Genomic DNA, 25,784 nt, shown 5'->3' with positions numbered 1-25,784 from the left:
TTTCGGAAAATTGCCGTTTACGGGCGAACGGAAAATTTTTCGTGGCGGTTTGAAAAATTCCCATCGTCACGCGAAAATTCCGGTCGTGCCGATACTTGAACTGTGCCGATCGGTGCTACGGTTTGGGCTGTGCGTTGGCTCAAAAAAACGCGGAGAATAAGATGAATAAATAATAAGTACAACTAGAAACTGCAATTTCGGGAGAAATTACACACCTTGGTCTTTCCTCTGTGGAGATACAGATCTTGGCCCCACTCAGGTCTATCAATAGAATGGATCATAATGCCAGTCATTGGCAAAAAACAAAGTAAAAGCCGTTAGAAATGAATGGGAGAATTGGACGTCCATGGACGTCAATGGCGGCACCTTTCATAATTGTTAATGGAATCGGGGAAGTTTGGGGGACACGTCCTAATGATATCTAGTCATTTTCTGTTGATTTGGGAAAAAAAAAAAATTTCCCATTGAAAATGAATGGGAAAAATTTTGGACATCCATGGACGTCAATGGTATCAACTTACATAAGCGTCAATGGAATCCAAGTACATTGGCATCAATAAAATGAACAAACATGAAGAAATGCCATTGGAAATGAATGGGAAGTTTGGACGTCCATGGACGTCAATGGCATCACCCTCCATAAGGGGCAATGCAATCGGGGACATTTGGGGGACACGTCCTAATGATATCTAGTCATTTTCCGTTGATTTGGGAAAAAAAAAAAAAATCCCATTGAAAATGAATGGGAAAAATTTTGGACGTCCATGGACGTCAATGGTATCAACTTACATAAGCGTCAATGGAATCCAAGTACATTGGCATCAATAGAATGAACAAACATGAAGAAATGCCTTTGAAAATGAATGGGAAGTTTGGACGTCCATGGACGTCAATGGCATCACCCCCCATAAGCGGCAATGCAATCGGGGACATTTGGGGGACACGTTCTAATGATATCTAGTCATTTTCTTTTGATTTGGGGGGAAAAAAAAAATTTCCCATTGAAAATGAATGGGAAAAATTTTGGACGTCCATGGACGTCAATGGTATCAACTTACATAAGCGTCAATGGAATCCAAGTACATTGGCATCAATAGAATGAACAAACATGAAGAAATGCCATTGGAAATTAACGGGAAGTTTGGACGTCCGTGGACGTCAATGGCATCACCCTCCATAAGCAGCAATGCAATCGGGCACATTTGGGGGAAACGTCCTATTGATATCTAGTCATTTTCTGTTGATTTGGGGAAAAAAAAAAAATTCCCATTGAAAATGAATGGGAAAAATTTTGGACGTCCATGGACGTCAATGGTATCAACTTACATAAGCGTCAATGGAATCCAAGTACATTGGCATCAAAAGAATGAACAAACATGAAGAAATGCCATTGGAAATGAATGGGAAGTTTGGACGTCCGTGGACGTCAATGGCATCACCCTCCATAAGCAGCAATGCAATCGGGGACATTTGGGGGACAGGTCCTATTGATATCTAGTCATTTTCTGTTGATTTGGGGAAAAAAAAAAATTTCCCATTGAAAATGAATGGGTAAAATTTTGGACGTCCATGGACGTCAATGGCAGCACCCCCCATAAGCGTCAATGGAATTGGGGACGTTTGGGATATACGTCCTATTGATATCTGGTCATTTTCTGTTGTTTTGGAGAAATTTACTTTTTTCCCCATTGAAAATGAATGGGAAAATTTTTGGACGTCCATGGAAGTCAATGGCGGCACCCTTCATAAGCGTCAATGGAATTGGGGAAGTTTGGGGGACACGTCCTATTGATATCTGGTCATTTTCTGTTGATTTGGGGAATTTTTGTTTTTTCCCCATTGAAAATGAATGGGAAAAATTTTGGACGTCCATGGCCGTCAATGGCATCGACATTCATATAGTCAATTGAATCCAAGTACATTGGCATCAGTAGATTCGACATGCATGGCCGTCAATGGCATCAATGCAATGTAAAAAATTCCATTGGAAATCCCATTGGAAGTGAATGGGACTTTTCCCATTGGAAATGAATGGGATAGTTTTTGGCAAATTTCCGAGGAAGCGTAATTTTTTTCCAAATTCTGTATACAACTTTTATGCCCCTCACCGTCCCGGAATTTTTGATGCCCAAATTATGTGATTTGGTCAAAAATTGTAGGACTAGATACATTTTGAAACTTTTTTTTTTTTCACGGAAAATTGCCGTTTACGGACGAACGGAAAATTTTTCGGGGCCATTTGTAAAGTTTCCTGTGTCACGCGAAAATTCCGGTCGTGCCGATACTTGAACGGTGCCGATCGGTCTAACGGTTCGGGCTGTGAAGCGCGCGTTTTTTTTCCATTCAAAATGAATAGGAAAGTTTTTGGCAAATTTCCGGGGAACCGTAAATTTTTGCCAAATTCTGTATACAACTTTTATGCCCCTCACCGTCCCGGAATTTTTGATGCCCAAATTATGTGATTTGGTCAAAAATTGTAGGACTAGATACATTTTGAAACTTTTTTTATTTTTCGGAAAATTGCCGTTTACGGGCGAACGGAAAATTTTTCGTGGCGGTTTGAAAAATTCCCATCGTCACGCGAAAATTCCGGTCGTGCCGATACTTGAACTGTGCCGATCGGTGCTACGGTTTGGGCTGTGCGTTGGCTCAAAAAAACGCGGAGAATAAGATGAATAAATAATAAGTACAATAAAGTTGCACAATAACAATACCTTGTTCTTTCTTTCAGAAAGACCAAGGTAATAAAGTTGCACAACAACATAACCTTGTTCTTTCCTTCAGAAAGACCAAGGTAATAACGCTAGTGAAGCCCAAAGTAGCATTTCTTCACAAATCTATTCAAGTAAAAGTAAAAAATACGGCTTAGTAAAACTACTCGTAGAAGTACTTTTTTTTTTTTCCCGAAAGTAGGTTTTTCGAGTAAATATAATGCCTCACTACTCGCCTTTGATGCTCACTTGATCATGTTAGGGTCTAGTCTGTTAGCCTCGTCTTTTCTGATTCTCCATTGCAAAGGGCTTATCTGACAGTGCAAAGGTGGTGCGCTTCAATATTTGCAGTATAATTTTTGTCCACCCATCTTACATATGGCTCCTTTAACAAGCCAGACTCACTGCATGTGCCTTTCAATAGCATCATTTCAAGGCAATTTATATATTGCAAAGGGAAAGTATCTTGTATCATAAAAGTTTTTTAATGCTCAAGTCTAACACAAAGGCAAAGTAAAAAAAATCACCTGCTGCTTATTGATGGGATTGTAATCAGCTTGTATTTACAATGGAATGTTTTGCCATGTCTTTAACTCTGTTACAAGAAGTTGCTTTTATTGTTATGTCTGTCTCCATGAAATATACTGTAGATTTGAAAACCATGAAATGCTTTTAATGTAAAACAGAATTAACTCATGCACTTGTGTTGCTCAAGGAATAAAATACTTTTTTTTTTCTTTTTTATTGAACTCATATTCAAAGAGATGATATTTGGCATTGTTCATTCCTTTTCCGATTGAGCTCAGAACTGTGAGCCAGACATGCTAACCACAGTGCCACTAACCATCATGCATAGATAAAAAGTCATTTAAAAATAAGTCAATTGCATGTGTAGCACAATCTGGGGAAATAATATATTTCAATCATTTTTATTACAGTATTAAGATAATGATAACTCTTGACACGCTTGGACAAAAATGATGTTTAGCCAATGTTTTCCGAAGAATTTAATGAATGGACAAAGCATTTTGGAACAACAATCTGATGTCGCTTTAAGATAAAATGTAATATATATATAAAAAATATGGTAATGTAAGGCTATTTTGAACAAGCTAATAACCCATCAGCCGGTTGTTCAGGTTATAAATGTGTTTAACAAATGTATCATTGACCTCTGTGAAGTTGGCCCCACATTAGATGCAAATTTATAGCAAAATGATGTCATTTGTGCTTTGTTTGTGCTGAAAATTGCTCCTTTGTGCTGCTATCATTTTTGAGATATTAACAATTCTTTTATAGGTCAATATGAATAATACAGGACAAAGTGTGTCCTTTGTAAGCTTAATACGGGATGTGTACCTTATTTTCATGACCATAAGGTGCACCTAAAAGTCAAACTTTTTCTTTAAAATGAATGGTGCGCCTAATAATGTTGCACGCCTATTGTGTGGACTGAGCACCTCAATGTTAGCCTGGAACTCCAGACTCACTGCTGTTCCAGATATAGAGTCTGGGACCCAGCTCCTTGTTGGCCTCTCGAGCCCGAACGAAATCGTCCGTTCAATCAGATTCGTTTATTTGCGTGACTTGTTCTTAACGAGCAACGTCACTCTTGCACGTCGGAAGTCGTCTCAGCAACAACAACACAGATGGCAAACGGGAGAACCGAGAATATTTCATTATCTGCGGTAAATTCAGTTTTAAATGACCAAAAACACATTGAGTTGCTAAAACCAACAGTCTGTCTCACACTACCCATGTGGAATAAAGTTCTCCGCTCTCCTCGTATGTCTACATCCTCGCGCTAGAGATTCTTGTCGCTTTACTAACGTCACGTCCGCCCGTCGCTGATTGGTCCACTCTGCTGTCTGTTTGCTCTGGCTTGCTCCGCCCTGGGAATTTAAACCTCGGAACAGTCGCCAGACTCTTTAGCTGGAAAAGCGGTGAGACTGGAGTTCCAGGCTACCTAAATGTGCCTGTCTGACTGAGCAATTTTTGAAAAGGCGGACGTACACTATCGTTAAAAAATTTGGGGTCATTTAGAAATTTCCTGCTTTTTGAAAGAAAAGCAAAGTTTTTTCAAAGCAAATAAAATTAAACTAATCAGAAAAGTTGCCTGAGAAGGGTAATAGATGATTAGAAAACCTTGTGCAATTATGTTGGCACAGCTCAAAACAGTTTAGGTGGTAAGTTATAAAACTGATCTTCCTTTGAGCTAGTTGGGTATCTGGAGCATCACCTTTGTGGGTATGATTAAACTCTCAAAATGGCAAGAAAAAGACAACTTTTACGTGAAACTCGACAATCTGTTCTTGGAAATGAAGGCTATTCCAAGAAATTGAAGATTTCCTATAACGTTGTGTACCACTCCCATCAGAGAGCAGCTCAAACAAGATCTAACCAGAGTAGAAAGAGAAGTGGGAGGCCCCGCAGCACAACCGAGCAAGAAGACAAGTACATAAGGAGGGGTGCACATATTTTTTTTTGCCCAGGTTCTCAGAGGAGGACCTGGAGATGTGACTTGGTCCTCATTGATCTTGAGAGCCGACCCGCTTGATGCGATAAAATTATGACAAGCTTTACTTAGAGCCAATTACCTTTAATAAATTATATAAACAATTAACGCTTGATTAACATCAACGGGCACAACAAAATTGCCATTACTTTGAAGTGAAATGTAAAGAAATAAACAAAAAAGCACTAATTCAAAATAACAGGCATACATATGCGGCTCCCACATTAACTCCAAGCCTTTGTAAAAGTGGGATGTCCTCCTCATAAGAGCTCATTGAACGTACATGTTTAGCTTTGTGAAATGCGGGCAAAAACACGTTTGTCAGTGCATGTCGCTGTTCTTCAATAACTTTTTCCCGCCACTTGTCCATAGGGCGAGTGGGGTCCTGTCTGACATCAATAGTTTGCTTAACTGCCACATGCTGTTTTTTTCGTGCTTTTCAAAGTTTGGATAACTAAAATTCTTTGACCCTACGTAAAATTTGCTGCTCTTATTAACGACATTGGGTTTCTCGCAGCAAATGTTGCACCACATTTCCGTGAGAGCATCATTTGCTTCTAGCCATGGTACCTCCTGCAGCCACTTTTCAGCAAAAGTACTTTTTTCCGGTAGCTCCGGTGATGTCCGTCTGTCTTTTGACGGGGGTGGGGGAACACGGAAATAATTACTCAGTGGGGCCTGCCTCTTTGACATTGTGAGAAGTGATTTTCTCGTGTTCGCCGCAAATACTGGGTCAGCCATCTGTACGCAAAAGCGTATGGAAGCTGTTGAGGGCCAGGGCGTTTGTCTACGTCCAGTACGCATGCGCGCATGCAGACCACTTATGTGCACCCCTGTACATAAAGAGTCTCAAGTTTGAGAAATAGATGCCTCGTCTTGCAGCTTCATTAAATACCATAATGGCCCGAATATAAGATGGCCCTGATTATAAGACGACCCCCTCTTTTTCAAGACTCAAGTTTGAAAAAAGACTTTTTGAACACCAAATTAATTTTTAATTTTATTTAATTTTTAGACAGAATATAATTACAGTACATCCGAAACAAATGATTATAACAATATATTTGAGAGAAAAAGCATGTTATTTTGCCTCATTCAAATCTTAATATCTGAACATTTATATATGTAAACTTAAGTGCAATCACAGTCGTAAATGAATGGCTTCTGTTTTTTGAAATGTAAATAAACCAATCTATTGTGATAAAACAAAATTGCAATAACTGCATTAACCATCAAAATGAAGTCTAACTGTAACTAGTCTTGAAACAAATCTGAATAAGGAAAAACATTGCAATAAAAGAAGGCAAACTGGTTAAACTTGAGAGTATGAGTCATGACAGAAAATCGCTTCAATGATATCTGGCGCCATCTAGCGTCGTGAATATAAGACGACCCCCTCTTTTTCATTCTTATTTAAATGTAAAAACACTGTCTTATATTCGGGCCAATACGGTAGTACCCGTAAAACGCCAGTGTCAATGTCGACAGTGAACAGACAACTCCGGGATGCTGGTTTTCAGGGCAGCGTGGCCAAGGAAAAAGCTTTATCTGAGACTGGATAATAAAAGGAAACAATTAATATTGGCAAAAGAACACAGAGATGGGACAGAGGAAGATTTGGGAAAAAGTGTTATGGACAGACAAATCAAAGTTTGAGGTGTTTGGACTTTGGATCAAAGAGAAGAACATTTGTGAGATGCAGAACAACTGAAAAGATGCTGGAAGAGTGCCTGATGTCATCTTTCAACAATGGTGAAGGTAATGTGATGGTCTGGGGTTGCTTTGGTGCTGGTAAAGTGGGAGATTTGTACAAGATCAGTGGGATTTTAAATAAGGAAGGCTATCACTCCATTTTGCAATGCCATGCCATACCCTGTGGACAAGGCTCGATTGGAGACAATTTCATCCTACAACATGACAATGACCCAAAGCACACCTCCAACTATTTATGAAAGAAGCAGGCATCTGGTATTCTATCTGTAGTGGAGTGGCCAACACAGTCAACAGATCTCAACCCCATTGAGCTGTTGTGGGAGCAGCTTGACCGTATGGTACACAAGAAGTGCCCATCAAGCCAATCCAATTTGTGGGAGGATGGAGTGAAGTTTCGCCAGATTACCGCAACAAATTAACAGCTAGTACACCATAGGTCTCCAAAGCTGTAACTGCAAAATGAGCATTCTTTGATAAAAGCAAAGTTTGAAGGAGAAAATTATGATTTAAAATAAAAATCCTTATTTCCAATCTTGTCAATGTCTTGACTATATTTTCTATTCATTTTGCAACTCATTTTAAAAATAAAAGTGTGACTTTTGAAGGAGAAAACAAAATTGTCTGGGTGACCCCAAACTTTTGAACGGTAGAGTCAGTGAAAGCCACATGACAACCTTAAAGGGAGAAGGTTTGATGAATAGATTAAGATTGATGCGAGTACTTTGTAAAATCCTTTAATAACGTAGAATTGAACTCAGTTTTGCTCCCGCTGCCTTAAAAAGAAGGGGAAAAAAAGGCTAGCGCAGTACTCTTGTTTCTTAATACGGGACAATTCTGTTTTTCAAGTGACGGTTGGCAACCCTAAGTGGAAGGACCAAATAAAATATTCTGGAAAATTGCTTTAGGTGATGATGAGGTGCCTCTTACAGTTAATGTACGACCAATCCTTTTACTATCTTTCACAATCACAAGTCTCACGTTTGGATTGTCTTAGTATGAGTATTAGCTACTCGTTTACTGCGTACAAGTAGCGACCCACGATTGCCATGGAAATGAAAGCTGATGTGGTGAGAATTGGTTCATTTGCAGGGTTTAAAGTGAAAATATATATATATGTATACATAGGTCAATATAAGGTCAACCAGCCCCCACCCATTGATTATAAATGGTTAAAAATGGTGTCAATCGTTTGTGCTACATTTGTGCTGTAAAATTTTTTGTCTGTGCTGCTATCGTTTTATAGATATTGGGATATTAATTTCGAGTGATGACGTCAATCACAGTACCACTGTCAGGGCTGACGAAGCGTACCAACTCACTCAACTCAACAGAGTGGTGTCCCAACAACTAGTGCAAACATAGCACAAACGAATGGCACCCCTTTGGATCAGTTTTGCAGTAAATGGGGGCTGCGAGTCACGTCATCACTCGAAATTAATATCTCAAGCGCACCTGAAGAAAAAAGTGAAGCGCAACAGTGCAATCAATGCAAAAGGTAGGTGTGTAACCATGGCAATTCAATATAATCACATGTTAATCTTTTCCAATATCGTTCAGGCCGAGTTTACACACGGGGCAGTGTGGCTCAGTGATAGAGTCCCCCCACCCTGAGGTCGTGTGTTCGATTCTCCTCCCTGATGAACTCGTCTAAGTATTCTTGAACATGATACTGAACCCCATGTTGCTCCTGGTGCTGTATCAGCAGTAGGTGGATGGCATTATAGTGTAAAGTGCTTTGAGGGCCTTGAAGGTGGACAAGGCACTATACAAGTACTTTACCATTTACACTCTTCATGCCACCTCAACGTACCTCACATTGGTCATTAAAATCCAAAATTAAGTTTTGTCTGAGAACCAGCATTTCACTCTGACGGCCAATAGAACGCACACATTGTCTTGCAGTCCAAACTATGGGGAGTGGACAGAGCCATAATTAATCGTGTGTTTAAAAAATTGACTGCGTCAAAGGGGGTTCACGTTAACGTAGTTATCGACGCGAACCAGACGTTTGGACAGACTTCTTTCAATGCAACACAAATGATAGTCCCAAACCCATTGATATAGCAAGAAATTTAATTAACATGCATTAATAAAATGGCATAACTTAAGTGAAAACAATTTCAGGTTTTTCTTGAAGCTCATCGTAATTTCAAATGCTCATTCATATGTATATGGCGGAAAACACAGAAAAGACTGAAAAAGCAGTTTCTGCTCTTGCACCTCTCTTTAAAAGAAACTGCTGTATTTTAAGCCAAACAACTGTGTGTTTGATTGAAAAATATGTCTATATGCTGCCATAGCAGATTCATGGCACCATAAGCCCCCGAACTATTTTTAATTCATCCATTTTACCCCGAAAACCCCCGTTTACAGACGTCGCGCAGCCGCTTTTGTTTCAACCCAGCCATAAAACGGAGGTAATTAATTATATTTATTATTCAAAATGTCTGTCATTTTAAGCTTAGAATCATTAATTGATGTCTAATAGTTCATTTAAAAAAGAAAACGACTTTAAAAAAAACTATTTATTTGCATATTTTAAACTTTTAAACAAATGAAGTCACAATGAAAAAAATGGCGTCTGTAAAAAAGTCACGGATGTCCACCTCATAATTCTCGCTTAATTGTATTTTTTTGTTACTGTCGCATTTTCTCCAATATGTTTGATGATAAATAATCGATCCAAACAAAGAAAAATTGAAAAATAACGTTTAAAAGGGTAAATATATTAAAAAGAACATCTCAACCACTCCTTGATGTCTGCTATTTCTGCATCGCGACCCTTGTTATATTACCATGTTTCACCCATAAAATCCCAAAGAAATCCAGCTGTGGCCATTCACAGCTGTGTCTTGACACTCAGTGATACATGCAACATGGGAGTTTTTGGATCGAAACAAGGTAAGTACGTGATAATATCTCATTAAAGTCATGGCGTCTGTAATTCTGCTCTCGCTTGCTCTCACCTCCAGTAAGGGTTTTACTGTTTAAAAAAAACATGTTTTTTTTTTTTTTTTTTTTTTAAATGCCCTCCTGTTCAAATTTTTTCTTCCTCCACAAAATTGAGATTTTAAGCTTTCCAATGATGTCTCACACGTGCATATCGGACAATTTTGAAATTTGGCCAAATTGGGGGTGTCAGAGCGGAACTTCAAGTCACCTGAGTGTTTTCCGCCATATAGATATATATTACAACCATGCAAACCCAGTAATAATGCTGCATAACTCAACATTTTTACATAGTTGTGGACATCAATACAAATATGCTAGTATTAGTGTTAGATGCACTAATGTTGATGAAATGAAACGCAAGAACAGGATCATTTTAAGTAAAACGTCATTTTCAGGATGGTTATTTTCTGGACAGTTTGGAATTTTCATCAACACTGAACATGAATCTTTATTTTGTTCCTGTATTTTTGGAGTCAGACGTCAAAATACTGTACAGTTGGCTGTAGAGCGTTGGGTGCATAGGAAGTCACTGGTGATCTCCCTATACCCCCTGGCCTCAGTCAGACTGCTTCCTGTTGAAAAAAGAAGACATTGATATTAGAGATGTCCCGATCCGATATTTGGATCGGATCGGACACCGATATGGGCAAAAAACAATGTGCATAGGTATCGGATCGGAACACGGGAAAAATTCTGATCCAGACTTCCGATCCAGTTTTTTTAAAATTCCGGTCGGATTTTCCAGCGCACCGATTTACATAATCCATTCCAGTTTTCGCTTCGGTTTCCCTAAAATCCGGTCCGCATTTTACGGCACACCTTCAACACACTACATTTACATTACCGTCTCCCAATTTACCGAGAGACTTTATCGGTAAAAATGTCAGCTTTGTGGGATCATTTTACCTTAAAGGACGACAAAGACGAAGAGGCAGAGAGCAACATATCCCACAATAAAGTCAAGCGTAGTGGTAAAGCTGTAAGAAGTTTTAATACAACCAACCTAATATAGCATTTAGCGAAATACCGCCACAAACAATATGAGAAGTGTGTTAAGAAAACCGAAGACAAAAAGAAAGGTCCTACGCAACTAACACTGGCAGAAACCTTTGCTATGTGTGACAAACTGGCACTTGACAGTCCCAGAGCCCAGGAAATAACAAGAGTCATTGCCGAAGAATTCATTCTGGATGACAAGCCATTATCTCACGTGAGTAAAGACGCACCATCCAGCACGTGATTCGGCTGCTGAAGATTCGAGAACGATTCACAAACATCCAAATTCCGATTATTGAAATATGTCAAGTAAAGTGGAACTAATACACAGCGCGGTCTTCGGGACGCAATGAGAAACTGACCGCATTGCGTCCCGATAGTAAACATAATGCTTGTCATAGACCCGGGTAATGCCAATGCTCAACTCACGGCTTTAGCTCAACTCATGCCGCTGGATAAAAACACAAGAATACCTGACTGCTGCTGACAGCCGCAACAAACTACGTCAACGTCGTTTTACTGGAGACAATAGATATCATAGGTATACAGAACTAGATGCAAAACGACAGACTCGACTGCATTAGCAACATTGAAGTATTGAAAACCAGATGCGTTAGTAAACAGCCACCATCTTAAAGCAGAAGACTTCCCTAGTAGGCTGTTGTGAACCTTCCAAGCGAACCTAATTAACTTTTTATCTAAAATACTCCTAAATCGGCAAAATCTTGACTTGAATCTATCTTCAAAACAGTTTTAAAACTTTCACATGTCGAAAGTAGACAGAAGGGAAATTATGGAATAACGGGAGCAATTTTAACAACTTTAACAGTTGATTCGCAAAATTAAATGAATTGAATGTAGTTTAAAGCTGCTGATACAGAATGGGGACTTGAGTATTTTATTTACTGTTTTGAAATGTTAACTTGATACTGAAATAGTCATTTATTTAAACCTGAGAGGCTTTTTATACAATTTTTGTAACTAATGCACGAACATTAAAAGCATCTAATAGCTTGGGGGATTTGTGGGATTTTCCACTGAGGTTGTTGGTGTGTTTTGCTTTTTTAAGACAGTTTACAATATTATTTGCACATTTTACTGACTGACTATGCCATTTCTGTTTGTTATTTATAATGTTTTGTGTTTGTCACTGAATAAACCGGTCAGTTTCTTGTTACCAACCGTTGTGTGTTATTCAAACTCACCTAATTCAGCTGGCTAGCTGTTATCAAGAGTACTAAAACCTTTTTCAATATGAGTCTGACAACTAAGTACGGAGGCTAAATAACTTTAAACTTTAACACATGCTCAGATAGGTCGGTATCGGTATCGGCCAGTATCGGTATCGGATCGGAAGTGCAAAACAATATCGGTATCGGATCGGAAGTGCAAAAACCTGGATCGGGACATCCCTAATTGATATACTATGTCATAAGCATCTGTCCGCGAAGAACACCATATTTCAACTTTTCATCTCATACTCAAGATACAAGATTTTTGCTGCATACAAAGGCTCATCTTCTGTCAGTTATAGATGTTAGAGAGGTATGGGACACTGTTGAATGATTTCAATGCATTATACACCAGTTCAATTTTAACGAAAAAATTGGAAGCAAAAATAGCCTTGGTCGACTTTCTCTTTTGACAGGTTTTTTAAATTCTCTTCAATGAACAAAGGATGACAACACACAATTCAGGAGCGAAAAGAAAGCAATAACCACCTAAGCTAAAAAGATTTAATCAAGAATGAACAAAGGAAAACGAGGGTTAAAAAACCCCAGTGTGAGGACAGAACTGGTGAAAATTGCCTTTCAATTTTATGCCCTTAACAAATGGAATAACCTTCCAAGTCATATGAAACTAGATGACAAGATTTCTTTAAAGAGTTTTAAAAACTTGAAATGTTATTTTGGCTGCATGTAATTGTGAGCCATGACCATATGCTTTGTATGTTTTAAATGTATTATTGTTGTTTAGGATAAAAGTTGATTGCCAGAAATCTGGCATTCCACAGGTCAATCCTGGGAGGAGCTGGCGCTTGGCTACAGTGGATCGGGGCACCCGAGAAAGATGACGATGATTTGTCCCATGCTGGGAGAACTAGGGCAAGCAGGAGTAGTGGGGCCAAGGCCCTTGAAGTGAGCAGTACCAGGTAGGCATCGATTGGGACCAGCAAACGCCAGAGCACAGCGAAGGGCAAATACGATGCATGACCCAACCAAGAAATGCAAACGGACGACTAACATGTCAACCACACTTTCAACTTCACCCACGAGCCATTACCACGGGGACGGGAATGATCAACGATGATCAACGGCACTTACATCACTTAAGCCCCTCTCACACATACGCTGAACTCCAGTTAAATCCCGGGATTTAAACGGGTAGCCTTTATGTATGAAAGCAATTTCCCAGGTCGACTGACACGGACGTTAACCAGGTCGCGTCCTCGTATAATTTTGCGGGCCGAGCTCATGGATCAATCCCCGTGTCGGTCACGTTTGTACACCATATATTTGCATTTCTAATGCTTGCTGCTTGGAATATTGTGCTCTTAGTTCTCACCTTCTATCAGATTGTAGAGGTTGCAGTAGTTTGTGCCATGGTCTCTAATGACATACCAGGTCTCAGAGATTGACATGGCCTATAGGGACAGATCACATAAATGACACATTAGCGACAAAAATGATTTTCAAAATAGTTTTGAGTTGAGTGGAAACCTACCGAAACATGACAGCAGGTGTGAAAATAATAGGGGACGAGGCGGAAATGAATGGCAGCCATATATTTCTTAACGGGAGTCATGTGTTTGGCAGCTATAAAGTGGACTGAGGCAGACTGCAACTAGAAGGATTGGAGATGTAAGTAATGACAATAATAATATAATGGTGCATGTTGGTCCAGGTCTTAATATCTTCTGTATCAATTTTTCCAAATTACAGTGTTATGACTATGAATATATATATATATACAGTAATATACAGTAGTTAATATATACAATATATGAAATGTTTAGTTTTTTGTTAGTGAATAACCAATTTTTCCTGTTAGATTTTTTTTGCGATGTTGTGGTTGCAATTTTCATGAACAGATTTATCACAATTCAAACCTTGTACAAGCACCGTTGTCCACCCTGCTTGCAGCCAGCCATGGTTTCCCATGTCTTTATTTGTAAAACCAGGGATTTATAAACCGTTTGACAAGGTATTCCAAAATACCTGGATGGGGTTGAAAAAAAAACAGTGTTATTAAAGAATGCTCTTTCCAACCAACGGATATCTTTAAATGAAAAAAAAAAAAAAAAGATTTTAGTTGTAATTTCTGATAAACGTATGCAATCTAGTACAGTGGTACCTCTACTTACGAACGTCTACATACAGATTTTCCAGGTTACGAAGCTCCTCGACGGGAAAATATTGCCTCTTGTTACGAAAGAAATTTTAGGATACAAAAGGCAAAAATACAGTATGCTGGGACTTGGAGAGTTTACTGAACGTGACATACAGTGGTAGGAAAAAGTATCTGAACCCTTTCTAACATTTCTGCATAATATCACCATCAAATGTGATCTGATCTTTGTCAAAATCACACAGATGAAAATAAAGTGTCTGCTTCAACTAAAGCCCCCCAAACATTTATAGGTTTTCATATTTGAATGAGAATAGCATGCAAACAATGACAGAAGGGGGAAAATGAGTAAGTGAATCCTCTGCATAAGGAGACTTAAAGAGCAACTGAAACCATTTTTTACCAAGCATTTTAAGTAAGATGTGTGCCTAATCACTGATGAGTGGTTTAAAGCTGCCCTGCCCACTATAAAATACACACCTGGTAAGAAATGTCTTGATGAAAAGCATTGTCTGATGTGCGTCGTGGCAAGTGGTCATAAGTGCTGTCAGAAGACCTGAGATCAAGGACTGTTGATTTGTATAAAGCTGGGAAAGGATATAAAACCATCTCTAAAAGTCTGAATGTTCATCAATCGACAAGCAGAGAAGTTGTCTACAAATGGAGAGAGTTTGGCACTGTTACTTCTCTCTCAAGGAGTGGCCATCCACCAAAGATGACGTCAATAGTTCAACACAGAATACTCAGAGAGGTAAAAAAAGAACCCTAGAGTGTCTGCTAAAGACTTACAGAAATCACTGGCACAGTCCAATATCTCTGTGCACACATCAACTATGTATATGCAAAACTATGGCCAAGAATGGTGTTCATGGGAGGACTCCACGGAGGAAGTCACTGCTGTCTAAAAAAAACATTGTTGCTCATTTAACTCATTTGCTCCCAAAAACGTGTAAATACGTTCTATTTTTAATTGCTTCAGTGTCCCAAAAACGTATTTATATGTCTTTTGCGTTTTTTTTTTTTTTTCACAATCAGCATCTATAGGTTCCCATGCATCTCAGATAGAATGCACAAAGCTCAAAACTCATCTTAAAGCAATAAAACTGGCCACTGGAGGGCAGTAGCGCATTTGGTAACCCTATTCGACGGCAACCAACGGCCAAGCCGCAAAGCTGGGGAGAGGGCGGAAGGCGACCGAATGGATCACAGGCGGCGGACGACTGAGCAGAATGACCTGGACCACTAGATGTCGAACAGTTCGTGCTGCTTGCGAGCCGAGCCCACAGAGACTCAAAAAAATTCATCTTTTTGAAAGAGGTGGCGATGTGGGAAAAGTTTAACCCGCTGTCACGGCCAACACAACATCATCTTTCAGTTAGTCATGTGTAAATAAATTGTTACATTGCTATCAAAAGCTCTATTTGTCTTTTTCTCTGTTTTTATGTAAAGGGACACCATTATTCAGATGTTTGGGATGTAACTAAAGCAAAAAATACCTGTGTTAAAGTCAAAGTTGTGTTTGAAATGTATGCATTCACAAAAAGCTAAATTTCTCCGTTTTTTTTCATCAGAAATTGGAAAAAATGTTCAAACTAAGCTACTTTCTAATGCTGATTTCTAAAGAATGGGAAAATATATGAATTTACTTTTTTTCTGCTGAAAGAAGAGAGTCTAATCTGTCATTTGGTGGGTTCAATGTTTATATAGCAATAGAACAGAATTTTCAGTGGGCCTTGCAAAATCAGTCAAAATCCAGTAAAACGGCCAGGAGCGAAGGGCCTTGCACCGGTGAAAATGGCTGGGAGTGAATGAGTTAATATTCGCAAAAAGGCACTTGGACACTCCACACAAGCTTTGACAAAATATTTTGTGGACTGATGAACCCAAAGTTGAATTGTTTTGGTGTAATACACAACCTCATGTGTGGAGGAGAAATGGAACAGCTCACCTCATCCCCACCGTGAAGCATGGTGGAGGCAGCATCATGATTTGGGGCTGCTGCCCCAGGGCCTGGACAACTTGCAATCATTAATCGAATAATTAATTCAGAAGTTTATCGGAATGTTTTGCAGGAAAACCTGTGGCCATTTGTCAGACAGTTGAAGCTAAAAAGAGGATGGATGCTGCAACAAGACAATGATCCAAAACCCAGAAGTAAATCAACTTCAGAATCGTTTCAAAAGAACAAAATACACGTTCTGGAGTGCCAAAATTAAAGTCCAGACTTGAACCCCATTGAGATGCTGTGGCACGACCTAAAGACAGCGATTCATGCTAGACAGGAATCCCAGTAATCTGACTGAACTACAGCAGTTTTGTCGAGAAGAATGAGCCAAGATTAGTCCTGATTGGTGCGCCAGACTGATCTGCAGCTACTGGAAGCGTCTGGTTGAAGTTATTGCTGCCAAAGGGGGCCACAACATTTTAAATTTGATGATTCACTTACTTATTTTTCCCCCTTCTGTCATTGTTTGCATACTATCCTCATTAAAATATAGAGAACCTATAAATGTTGTTGTGGTTTTAGTTAAAGCAGACACTGTTTTTTCATCTGTGTTATTTTGACAAAGATCAGTTCACATTTGATTTTATGAGAAATTCCAAAAGGTTCAGATACTTTTTCATACCACAGTACTTATCGCTGCTCCGCTATTGGCTTTTGCCTAGCATTCCATGCATCCAATTGGCTAATGGCTACTTTATGTGTATGTGTGTATACCAGCTTCTTCATTTCCCCCGCCTCGTGTTTCGACAGCTTTATATGAGTGTATTACCTTTTATTTTTTATTCTTTGTACTTTACATTATACACAACTTTCATCTAGTGTCTTTTATAAAGCATAAAAAAATGCATCAAAACATGTTTTGATGCATTTATATGCTTTATAAAAGATATATATCCGAATTTTGGGGGTGCTTGGAACAGACAGGGCATTTACTTGGAATTTTCAGTTTATGAAACTACTTTCAGCACCAATTAATTTAGTAAGCAGAGGTACCATTGTATTATACAGTGTATGTTAAAATAGAAGAAAAAAGCCATTATCCGCACCTCCTACATTCCATTTTGTGTAGAAATGATTTTTAAAAATCTATAAAAAAATATCTTATAATCTTATTTGTTTCATCAGAGTAAATGTTACAGCTATTTTGGGTTCGCATAATATTTTCCATGTACTTTAGCTTAAAGTTCTACTGCTGGAAAGGAAGCAATTGATTTAACTTAATTTCTTTAATTACATTTGACGTACATTAGTAGGCCTGCCAGCAAACAATTTGGGTGGACCCCGCATGCTGGCCGTAGTTAGATGGAGCGCCCCCGCAACCCTCGTATGGATAAGCATCTTAGAAAATCAATGAATGAATACATTCAGGGTTGGCAGATGGGAATGACATTCTCCAGCCCAATCACAATGTAAAACCTACAGCACAATACAATACAGTACAGGGTGACCCAAAAAAGGGGAACTTTTTGGCAATCGAATAAAACCAAGAGTGATGAAGGAAAAATATTCTATTAATAGTAATCAAAACCTTAAAACATGCCCTTTGGCAGGGTTGAAAATGCCTAAAATTTCTCGCCGGAACTCACTGACATAAAGGCAGTGTTGTCACAGATTACTTAAAAAAGTAATTTAATTAGTGATTACTGATTACACCTAAATAAAGTAATCTAGTTACTTTACCGATTACTTTATTATCAAAGTAACTAAGTTACTTTAAAAGTAACTTATCAGTTACTTTTTACCAATGTTTCTCCTTTTCCTGCCTCAACATAAAAATGACAACAAAAAAATGTCATCACACTTTTCACATAAGGCTTAATCTTTGAGTTAGCGGGGGTTTAATTAGTCGATGGAGTTGATTTCAACCACCATTGACTCGCGCTAGCTTAGCCACCCCGGAGCCCTGAAACTAACAAATAACTGACAAACTGCACGGAATTTGTTCAAATCAACTCCAACGACTAAATAAACCCCCGCTAACTCCAAGATAAAGCCTAATGTCAAAAATTCTGAACTTCCCCTTTAAAATAGACCTAGCCGTTAAAATATTGTATATAAAAGTTGTAAAGCAATAAAACAAACAACAAAAATTAATGAAATGAACAAGAATCCTACAACGTATTTCATAATGGGTCAAAATCATTTTTCGAGCAGATCATGTGACTAGCACCTAAGACACTAGCTTTTGCTTTGCTAAGCCAAAACTACACTAGTGGAGGCAAGATGGATATTTAGAATTTCTGTAAACCTAAGCTTTCAAACACAACCAACAACTGAGCTTGAACAGTTTTATATATATGTATATATACTGTACAGTATTGGCCAAAAGTTTGGAGACACCTCAAAGGTGGATACTTTGAAGAATGTACAATATAAAACCTGTTTTCAGTTTTTTCACTTTTTTTTGCCATTCCACATGTTCGTTCAAAGTTTTTGATGTATTCAGAAAGGATTTACAATAGTAGTGAAAATATATAAAACGTAAAAATGGTTAGGTGTGTCCAAACTTTTGACTTTTGTTTCAGTCATCAACATGCTTTGCCCCCAGCCCCACAAAAGTAAAACTCTGCCTATGGTTACAAACACTGACAATAAAATGTGCATAAAGGCTGGTTACAAACTGTAGAATTGCTGGCTGTCTTGTAACCTGTAGGCTTTGTTTCGAGTTTTGTTGCGTTGTGCTGTAATTCCAAGTGCTTCCCTGTTGAATTGGATGTAGAGTTTTTAGCGACCGACAGTCTTTTTCAGCGAGCGTAAAGTTTGCAACGCACGGAGATATTTTTGTCATCTTTACTGGACACAAATGTGAAGTAACGGCTGTATTTCCATTGAGCAAAGGCATCCATTTGCGGTATATATCCTGCCTTTCCCTGTTAGCCTCGCTGCCTCGTCAGAATGCTATGTTGTTGACCGCCTTTGCAGACAGCGCTCAGCTTCAAACAGCACCGTAATACACGTGACCCGTTTTTTTTTTCCCGATGAGAAATGCTCTTCGTACATGACTACAGTATTATTTATTCTACCTACATTATGAGGCAAAAACAAAATAGAAACGCACAGGCACTAGGGAAACTAACTTTAATTGGATTACTGACTTGGAAAAATGAATGCGTTAGATTACTCGTTACTTAAGAAAGTAATCAGATGACAGTAACGTGTTACTTAGGTTACGCGTTACTGACAACACTGCATAAAGGTCACCACGGAGCCTGATTTTTGGGGTTTTAGCCTATCATAGGTAAATGGACAAAAATAGTCCAAAATGCACATTAACGATATTGCCAAATGTATCACATAAGGATGTCCTGATCCGATCACGTGATCGGAAATCGGGCCAATCACACTATTTATAAGTGGATCAGAATCAGGTGAAATGGATCAGGTTTTTTAATTAAAAAATATATATACATGACAGTAGTTGGTGTGGGAGCAAAGGATGCAGAGGACAGGGTTAGATGGAGACAAGTGATTTGCTGTGGCGACCCACGAAGGGAAGGCCGAAAGGAAAAGAAGAAGATAGACTTTTTTCTGCTTTACGCTCATACAGCCTCTGACTCTCCCTCCTGCTGCTTTTCTTGGTCGGCAGTGACCTTGAGTTAGCTATCTAACATGAACGATGATTGACAGGTTTCTAGCTTTGATCTTGCCAGAGAAGCTTGGTAGATCTACAATTAAATGGACCGAATGTGTCAATCATTGTTTACAGTGGTACCTCTACTAACGAAATTAATTGGTTTTGGAAGTAGTTTCGCAAACTGAAAATTCTGTAAGTGGAGATATGTTTTCCATGTCAATGCCCTAATCTGTTCCAAGCCCCCCGGCATAAAATAAGATTTGTGGGTAATGTAGAAAACAAAGAATAAAGAATAAAAGTTAATACACTCACGTAGCTGTCGAAACACCTCATGGCGATTAAAGAGGACGCTGGGATACACACATACACATACAGTAGTCTTTCTTAGCCAATTGGATGCCAAGAAGATAGCTAGGCAATAGCCAATGGCAGAGCAGCTATAAGTATGTGACGTTCAGTAAACTTTGGGAGCTGCAAGTAGCAGCCCATTCTGTATTTTTGCATTTCGTATCTTGAAATTTCTTTCGTAACAGGAGGCAATATTTTCCCCATCGAGGCGTGTTGTACCTGAAAATATCGTATGTACAGAGACCTTCGTAAGTAGAGGTACCACTGTATTCAATGAAAATTTTTAAAGCCTGTCCTGTTCAGCTGTTTGACACAGAGAATGGAAGCCTGAGTGTCCGGTTGATCCGAACAGTTTTAATGTTTCACATTAGAGTATGACATACTCCCATTGTGATCGTTCAACATATCTTGTTTATTAGGACAAAGCAGCGAACAGGAAGGGGTCATGGGGGAACAGGAGAAAAGAAAGAGAGGAAAAAGAAGAAACACAACAACAAGAAATACATTGAACGGCTACACTATGAATATGTGGATGTTATCGTCAGCTAGATGTATTTCCAGATGACACCATTGGGCGTGCCCACTCACATCCAGCCATGCGCCAAGCCCACAAAACATGCGATAGCCATGATGCAGACGAGCGGAGACATCGCACAGGTCAGCAGCGCAGCCAAGGATGGGGAGAGGAGATGCACCACCGGCCCCCATATCCATTACCACCCGCCCACCCGGCCCACGAGCCACAGCACATCGGGGGACCCCCAATGGCCCAGCAAGCCCAGGGCAGGGCAGGGCCCCCCGCTGGAGCAGGCGACACCCAGCCGACACCGCGGCGTCCAGCTAGCGACCTGCACCGGAGCGCAGGGCAGATATCAAGGCAGAGTTGAGAGGGGAAGGCGGCAGCAGGAGCACGCCGATGAACCACTATGGGGCGACACGAGGTTGGAGCCCCGAACCCCCCCCCCCCCCATCTATTCCCGCGGCCGGCAGCCCAGGCAGAGGGGAGGACACGCCCCGGGAGCCACGCCATTGAGAAAAAGTATGGGACCCATTTACCACTCATTTTATGTTTTAAATTTTAACTTTTTTTTTTTAACCTGTAGACAAGGCATATCTAAACACCTTTTGAGGAAGTATTCCTTGAAATATTTGGGGTAATTTATTGTGAGTATTTTAGTGCACATTTTTAGAATATTTTTGCTTGTATTTTAGTACATCTAGGATTCAGATTCAGATTTAGAATATTTATTGCTCAAAGTTAAGTTTCATTCTGAGTTTATCAATCAGATTTTAGAAGGTGGACGATAATGATAAAAATATGATAATACGGTATAAACAATATATAATCAAAATCAAACAATGCTTCAATATACCTCGCAAGCATAGTTTGACTACAAAGCATACTAAATACTATATTATGAAATGTATTACATTTTGAAAACCATGGATGCAAAAAAAAAAAAAATATAGAAATATATGCGTACATAGATTATATGAGAATAAATCTTACCATTCTACTTTGCACTGGGCATGTAAAGGTCCAGCGAGACAAAGCTGTGTCACACCAACTGCAATGTAAATTACAATCAAGCAACGAACTTTGTTCATGATGCATTAAACCATGAAGTAAATATTCCAACACATCAGAAGCCAAACTAACATCCCAGGACTGTCATGTGCTTTTGCTGGAGAGGAAACGTACCAAATTCAATTTACATCAGTGGAAGAGACTGGAAGGCTGTAGAGGAGGGATTTATTTTGCAGAGACACCCAGAGGCAGGATTATAGATAGGCTACAGTAGTGTGTACGACATACATCTTGGGTCACTTTTGAAAAGTTAAGACTACAAGTAAACATAATTTAGCAGTGTTAGCGATTCAGGTGTTACAGTTGCAGTTTAGGGTAGAAAATCACACAGAACTCACTAACATGGTTAAAAATGAGAAGAATTTCTTTATTGTTGGTTAATGGTTATATTTTGAGTTATTTTGTGGGGAAAATAGATTAACTCTATTATATAAGCTGCACACAGACTACGTTTCATTGTGTCAAAGTGTCATTTTGTCAGTGTTCTCCCATGAAAAGATATACTTAAATATCTGCAGAAATGCGAGGGGTGTACTCACTTTTGGGATACACTTTACAACAGATACAACAGAGTTTAAAGGAGGTGTTTTTCTTGCAGTGTAGCAATGTTATATATGTTAGAAATGGCTTACTTTTATAAGCATTTTTGTTTAACTTAGCTATTTACTCTGTAAGTAATGGTTGCCAAAATTTTTACCATTACTCAATGTCAGGCAATCTGTCATTATTTAGATGTTGGAATTTACTGCTTACTGCATTATCGGTTATCGGGTGGAACGAGGAGAAAATCCATCCAGCCAGGTGTTGAGGTGGTTGCAGCTCAACGTTGCATTCGTAGGAAGAATTGACGGAGAATAAGTTGTCTTTTAGTCAAAACTCGGCGTATTTAATTTCCATTGACATGCGGATACATCCTCCTCATTGCTGTCTTCACAGGCAATACCACAAATCAGAGTAATCAAAGTCAAACACAAAGAAGTAATAAAAGTAGCACTTTAGACAATTATGTCCCATTCTGCCATCTTGTGGCGAAAGGTTAATATGTCAATAATAACAAGCAATAGGAGCATTATTTCCACATCAACTAAGGACACATTTATGAATACAAAACATTTCCTCCACCATTTCTCTCAACACCCCCACTTGTTCTCATGTTGATGGCCTTTTTAACAACCAAATGAACTTTTAAATTTCAAATTCCAAAAATAACACTGTCAAACTTCTTCAATTTTAACTTTGTTACAGGTTTTGTCATGATATCAGCTATCATGTCATCCGTTGTCATTCAGGTAGCACTCCGCATCTCCTCTTTTGAGTGCGACTCCACTGCACCGGGTACCATCTGCCAACTCGACGCTGTGGTTCTCTTGTTTGAACGTCTCCTGGAAGCTTTTGAATTTGGTCTCGTCAGTGATAATATGACATGTTGCTCCCATGTCCACGATCAGACCTCGTTCCCGGATGCTGTATGTATCCTGCCGCCTGGTGTCGGGCTGTTCATCTCTCACCTTGAACACGAAGTCAGGATCTCCATCTTCAGCAATTTTTCTCGCTCCGTCCGGTCTTTCCTTGCGTCTACAAGTGGTGTCTTTGTGCGTGTCCGTTTTGCACCGACTACACCATGTCTTTTGTCGACATGATTTTGCACGGTGGCCTTTGATCCCACATTTGAAGCACACCAACTCTGCGTTGTCTTTGATCCGGTCACGAGCGTTTGCTTTTGTGGTTTGCTTTGAAGCTCTTGCTTTAGTCTTCATCACTCTGTCGCTTGTTTCTGCTGCATTTAACTTTTCCGTTTCTTCAAAACTTCTGAGTTTGGTTTTGAACTCTGCAAATGTCATGTTCTCATCGGTATGCGCCACATGAACTGCAAATGGCTTGTAACTTTCTGGCAGCCCCTTCAAGACCATTGCGATAAGTCGACCATCTGCCATTGTTTCACCTGCATTTCGCAATGCTGTGATGGCGGTCTCAGCACTTATTATGTAGTCGACTATGCTTTCTTCGGTTCCCTTTTGAAGAGATGTTAGCATGGTGTACAAATTTATAATCCTGGGTTTTCCCTTCCCAGCATAATATTCTCTTAATATTTTCAGAGCTTTTCTTCCGTCATTTGGCGCATCTCTCATTATTAATGAAAGGCTTTTATCATCAAGAAGTTGTATCATTTCAGCATACGCGTCCGCATTTTTCATTTCATCATTTTCTCTCTCGGCTTCAGTGGTTGGTCCTACCAGCACTGTCTTCTTTAGCCCGATTAGATGAAAATGTCCCAACATTTTAGTTTCCCAGAGTTCATATTTAGCTTCATCTCCGTCAAATGCCGGTCGAGGTAACCTACTTGTTCCTCGTGGATCCATGTTGCTTGTTAGCTTTTTCCGCTAATCAGCAGTCCGTGAGCACGCTGTCCTTTGCGACCTTCTACACGGTGGAAACTGACTTTACCTTCGAATGACTTCTGGGCCCATAACCTGTTGAGGTGGTTGCAGCTCAACATTGCATTCGTAGGAAGAATTGACGGAGAATAAGTTGTCTTTTAGTCAAAACTCGGCGTATTTAATTTTCATTGACATGCGGATACATCCTCTCTCATTGTTGTCTTCACAGGCAATCTCACAAATCAAAGTAATCAAAGTCAAACACAAAGAAGTAATAAAAGTAGCACTTTAGACAATTATGTCCCATTCTGCCATCTTGTGGCGAAAGGCTAATATGTCAATAATAACAAGCAATAGGAGCATTATTTCCACATCAACTGAGGACACATTTATGAATACAAAACATTTCCTCTACCATTTCTCTCAACACCAGGGGTCAGGATAGTCAGGAAGCTGCGGCTGAAAAATAGCCCCTCCCCGGAAAGGGGACACCGGGTGACTAGTGTTGAAGAGACCAGTCATAAAAAATAATTGACCGAGTAGTTTTTGAGTTATGGCCATAGCAACACCATAGCAACGAGGGACGCGCCGCCCTGCCGACCGCTACCTGATGACGTAACTTCCACGGAACCTCGCCACCACTCTGAACACGGAAATATAGCATCAGGCTATCCTCGCCATATATTGCAAACATTTTCTGGGTTTTACTCGCGGGATTCGTCATGCCATATCGATGCGTAGCAATGAATTGCTCACAGGAAGACTTGAGACTGTATGAGTGGTCCAAAAAAACTTCTCCTGCAAAGGTTTGGACCGTTTTTGTAAGCATGCATACAGGTCCCCAATCGGCTCATTGTTTTCATTATTTCAGCGGCGACAGCTTTGAAAACCTACAACAATGCAACCTTGGTTTTACAAAGACGTAAGTAGACCCTTACCTTTCTGATTCTAAAATTTGATGCACTTCTGTTGATAAACGAGGGGGACTCCTACTGCCTGTTTGTTGAAGCGCGACATTTTGTTGTTGTTGCTGTTGCCCTGTCATAAGTAGATAGGTTTGCTGACAGGTCTACTCATGTGATTTTATTACTATATCAATAGGTATTATAGGTAATAGGTAACAGGTATGTCCCCAGCACCAAATAGGTCCTTGGCTCGTTGTTTTTTGGCCTGTCACAGGGTAGATATAAAGCAATATTATTTGATCACTAAGAAATTATTATTAAATTAAAATTAGGATTCATCCAATATTTTCATGCTGCTGTGATTTTTTTTCTTCTCCAGGAAGCCAAACTTAAAAAATTTAGCGGCGGAAACCCTCAGCATTATGAAAAAAGCGTTGCAAGTCAGTCGCCACCCAGTTTCCCAAAATCAAGAGAGAGTGGGTCGAGTCATATGATGACCCAAGTGATGCGGTGTCCAGCGATGACGACTGAAGAGATCCCATGAGGCCTGCCAGATGCTGAATTTCTTCCATCTGCGACATCAGATGACGATGACTTAGGAGAGATAAATGTAGCAAATTTTGATGACATGAAATCATAAACTAGTCATATATACAGTACACATTTAAAAAAAAAAAAATCTAATTACCTTCATATTTTAATGATAATGATTTATCTTTGTATAGAGAACACTTAATGCTACAAAAAAAGA

At 39.4% G+C, this 25,784-nt stretch overlaps 1 protein-coding gene across 1 annotated transcript; it reads right to left on the bottom strand.

The window, feature by feature from the left end:
* Nucleotides 1–6,296: 6,296 nt before the first annotated feature.
* LOC130909053 (uncharacterized) lies at nt 6,297–25,170 on the bottom strand. Its single transcript, XM_057825118.1, has 6 exons — nt 22,504–25,170; nt 21,673–21,730; nt 13,997–14,105; nt 13,612–13,731; nt 13,453–13,531; nt 6,297–10,463 (listed from the first exon to the last, which is right to left on the bottom strand). Exon 1 carries the CDS (start codon nt 24,108–24,110, stop codon nt 23,022–23,024), a length of 1,089 nt encoding a protein of 362 aa, XP_057681101.1. The 5' UTR covers nt 24,111–25,170; the 3' UTR covers nt 6,297–10,463; nt 13,453–13,531; nt 13,612–13,731; nt 13,997–14,105; nt 21,673–21,730; nt 22,504–23,021.
* Nucleotides 25,171–25,784: the final 614 nt, after the last annotated feature.

This window comes from Corythoichthys intestinalis, chromosome 20 (genome assembly GCF_030265065.1).
Source record: "Corythoichthys intestinalis isolate RoL2023-P3 chromosome 20, ASM3026506v1, whole genome shotgun sequence".
NCBI classification, from domain to species: domain Eukaryota; kingdom Metazoa; phylum Chordata; class Actinopteri; order Syngnathiformes; family Syngnathidae; genus Corythoichthys; species Corythoichthys intestinalis.
The sequence above is the reverse complement of the archived record's forward strand: the minus strand, read 5'-3'. Positions and strand labels throughout refer to the sequence as shown.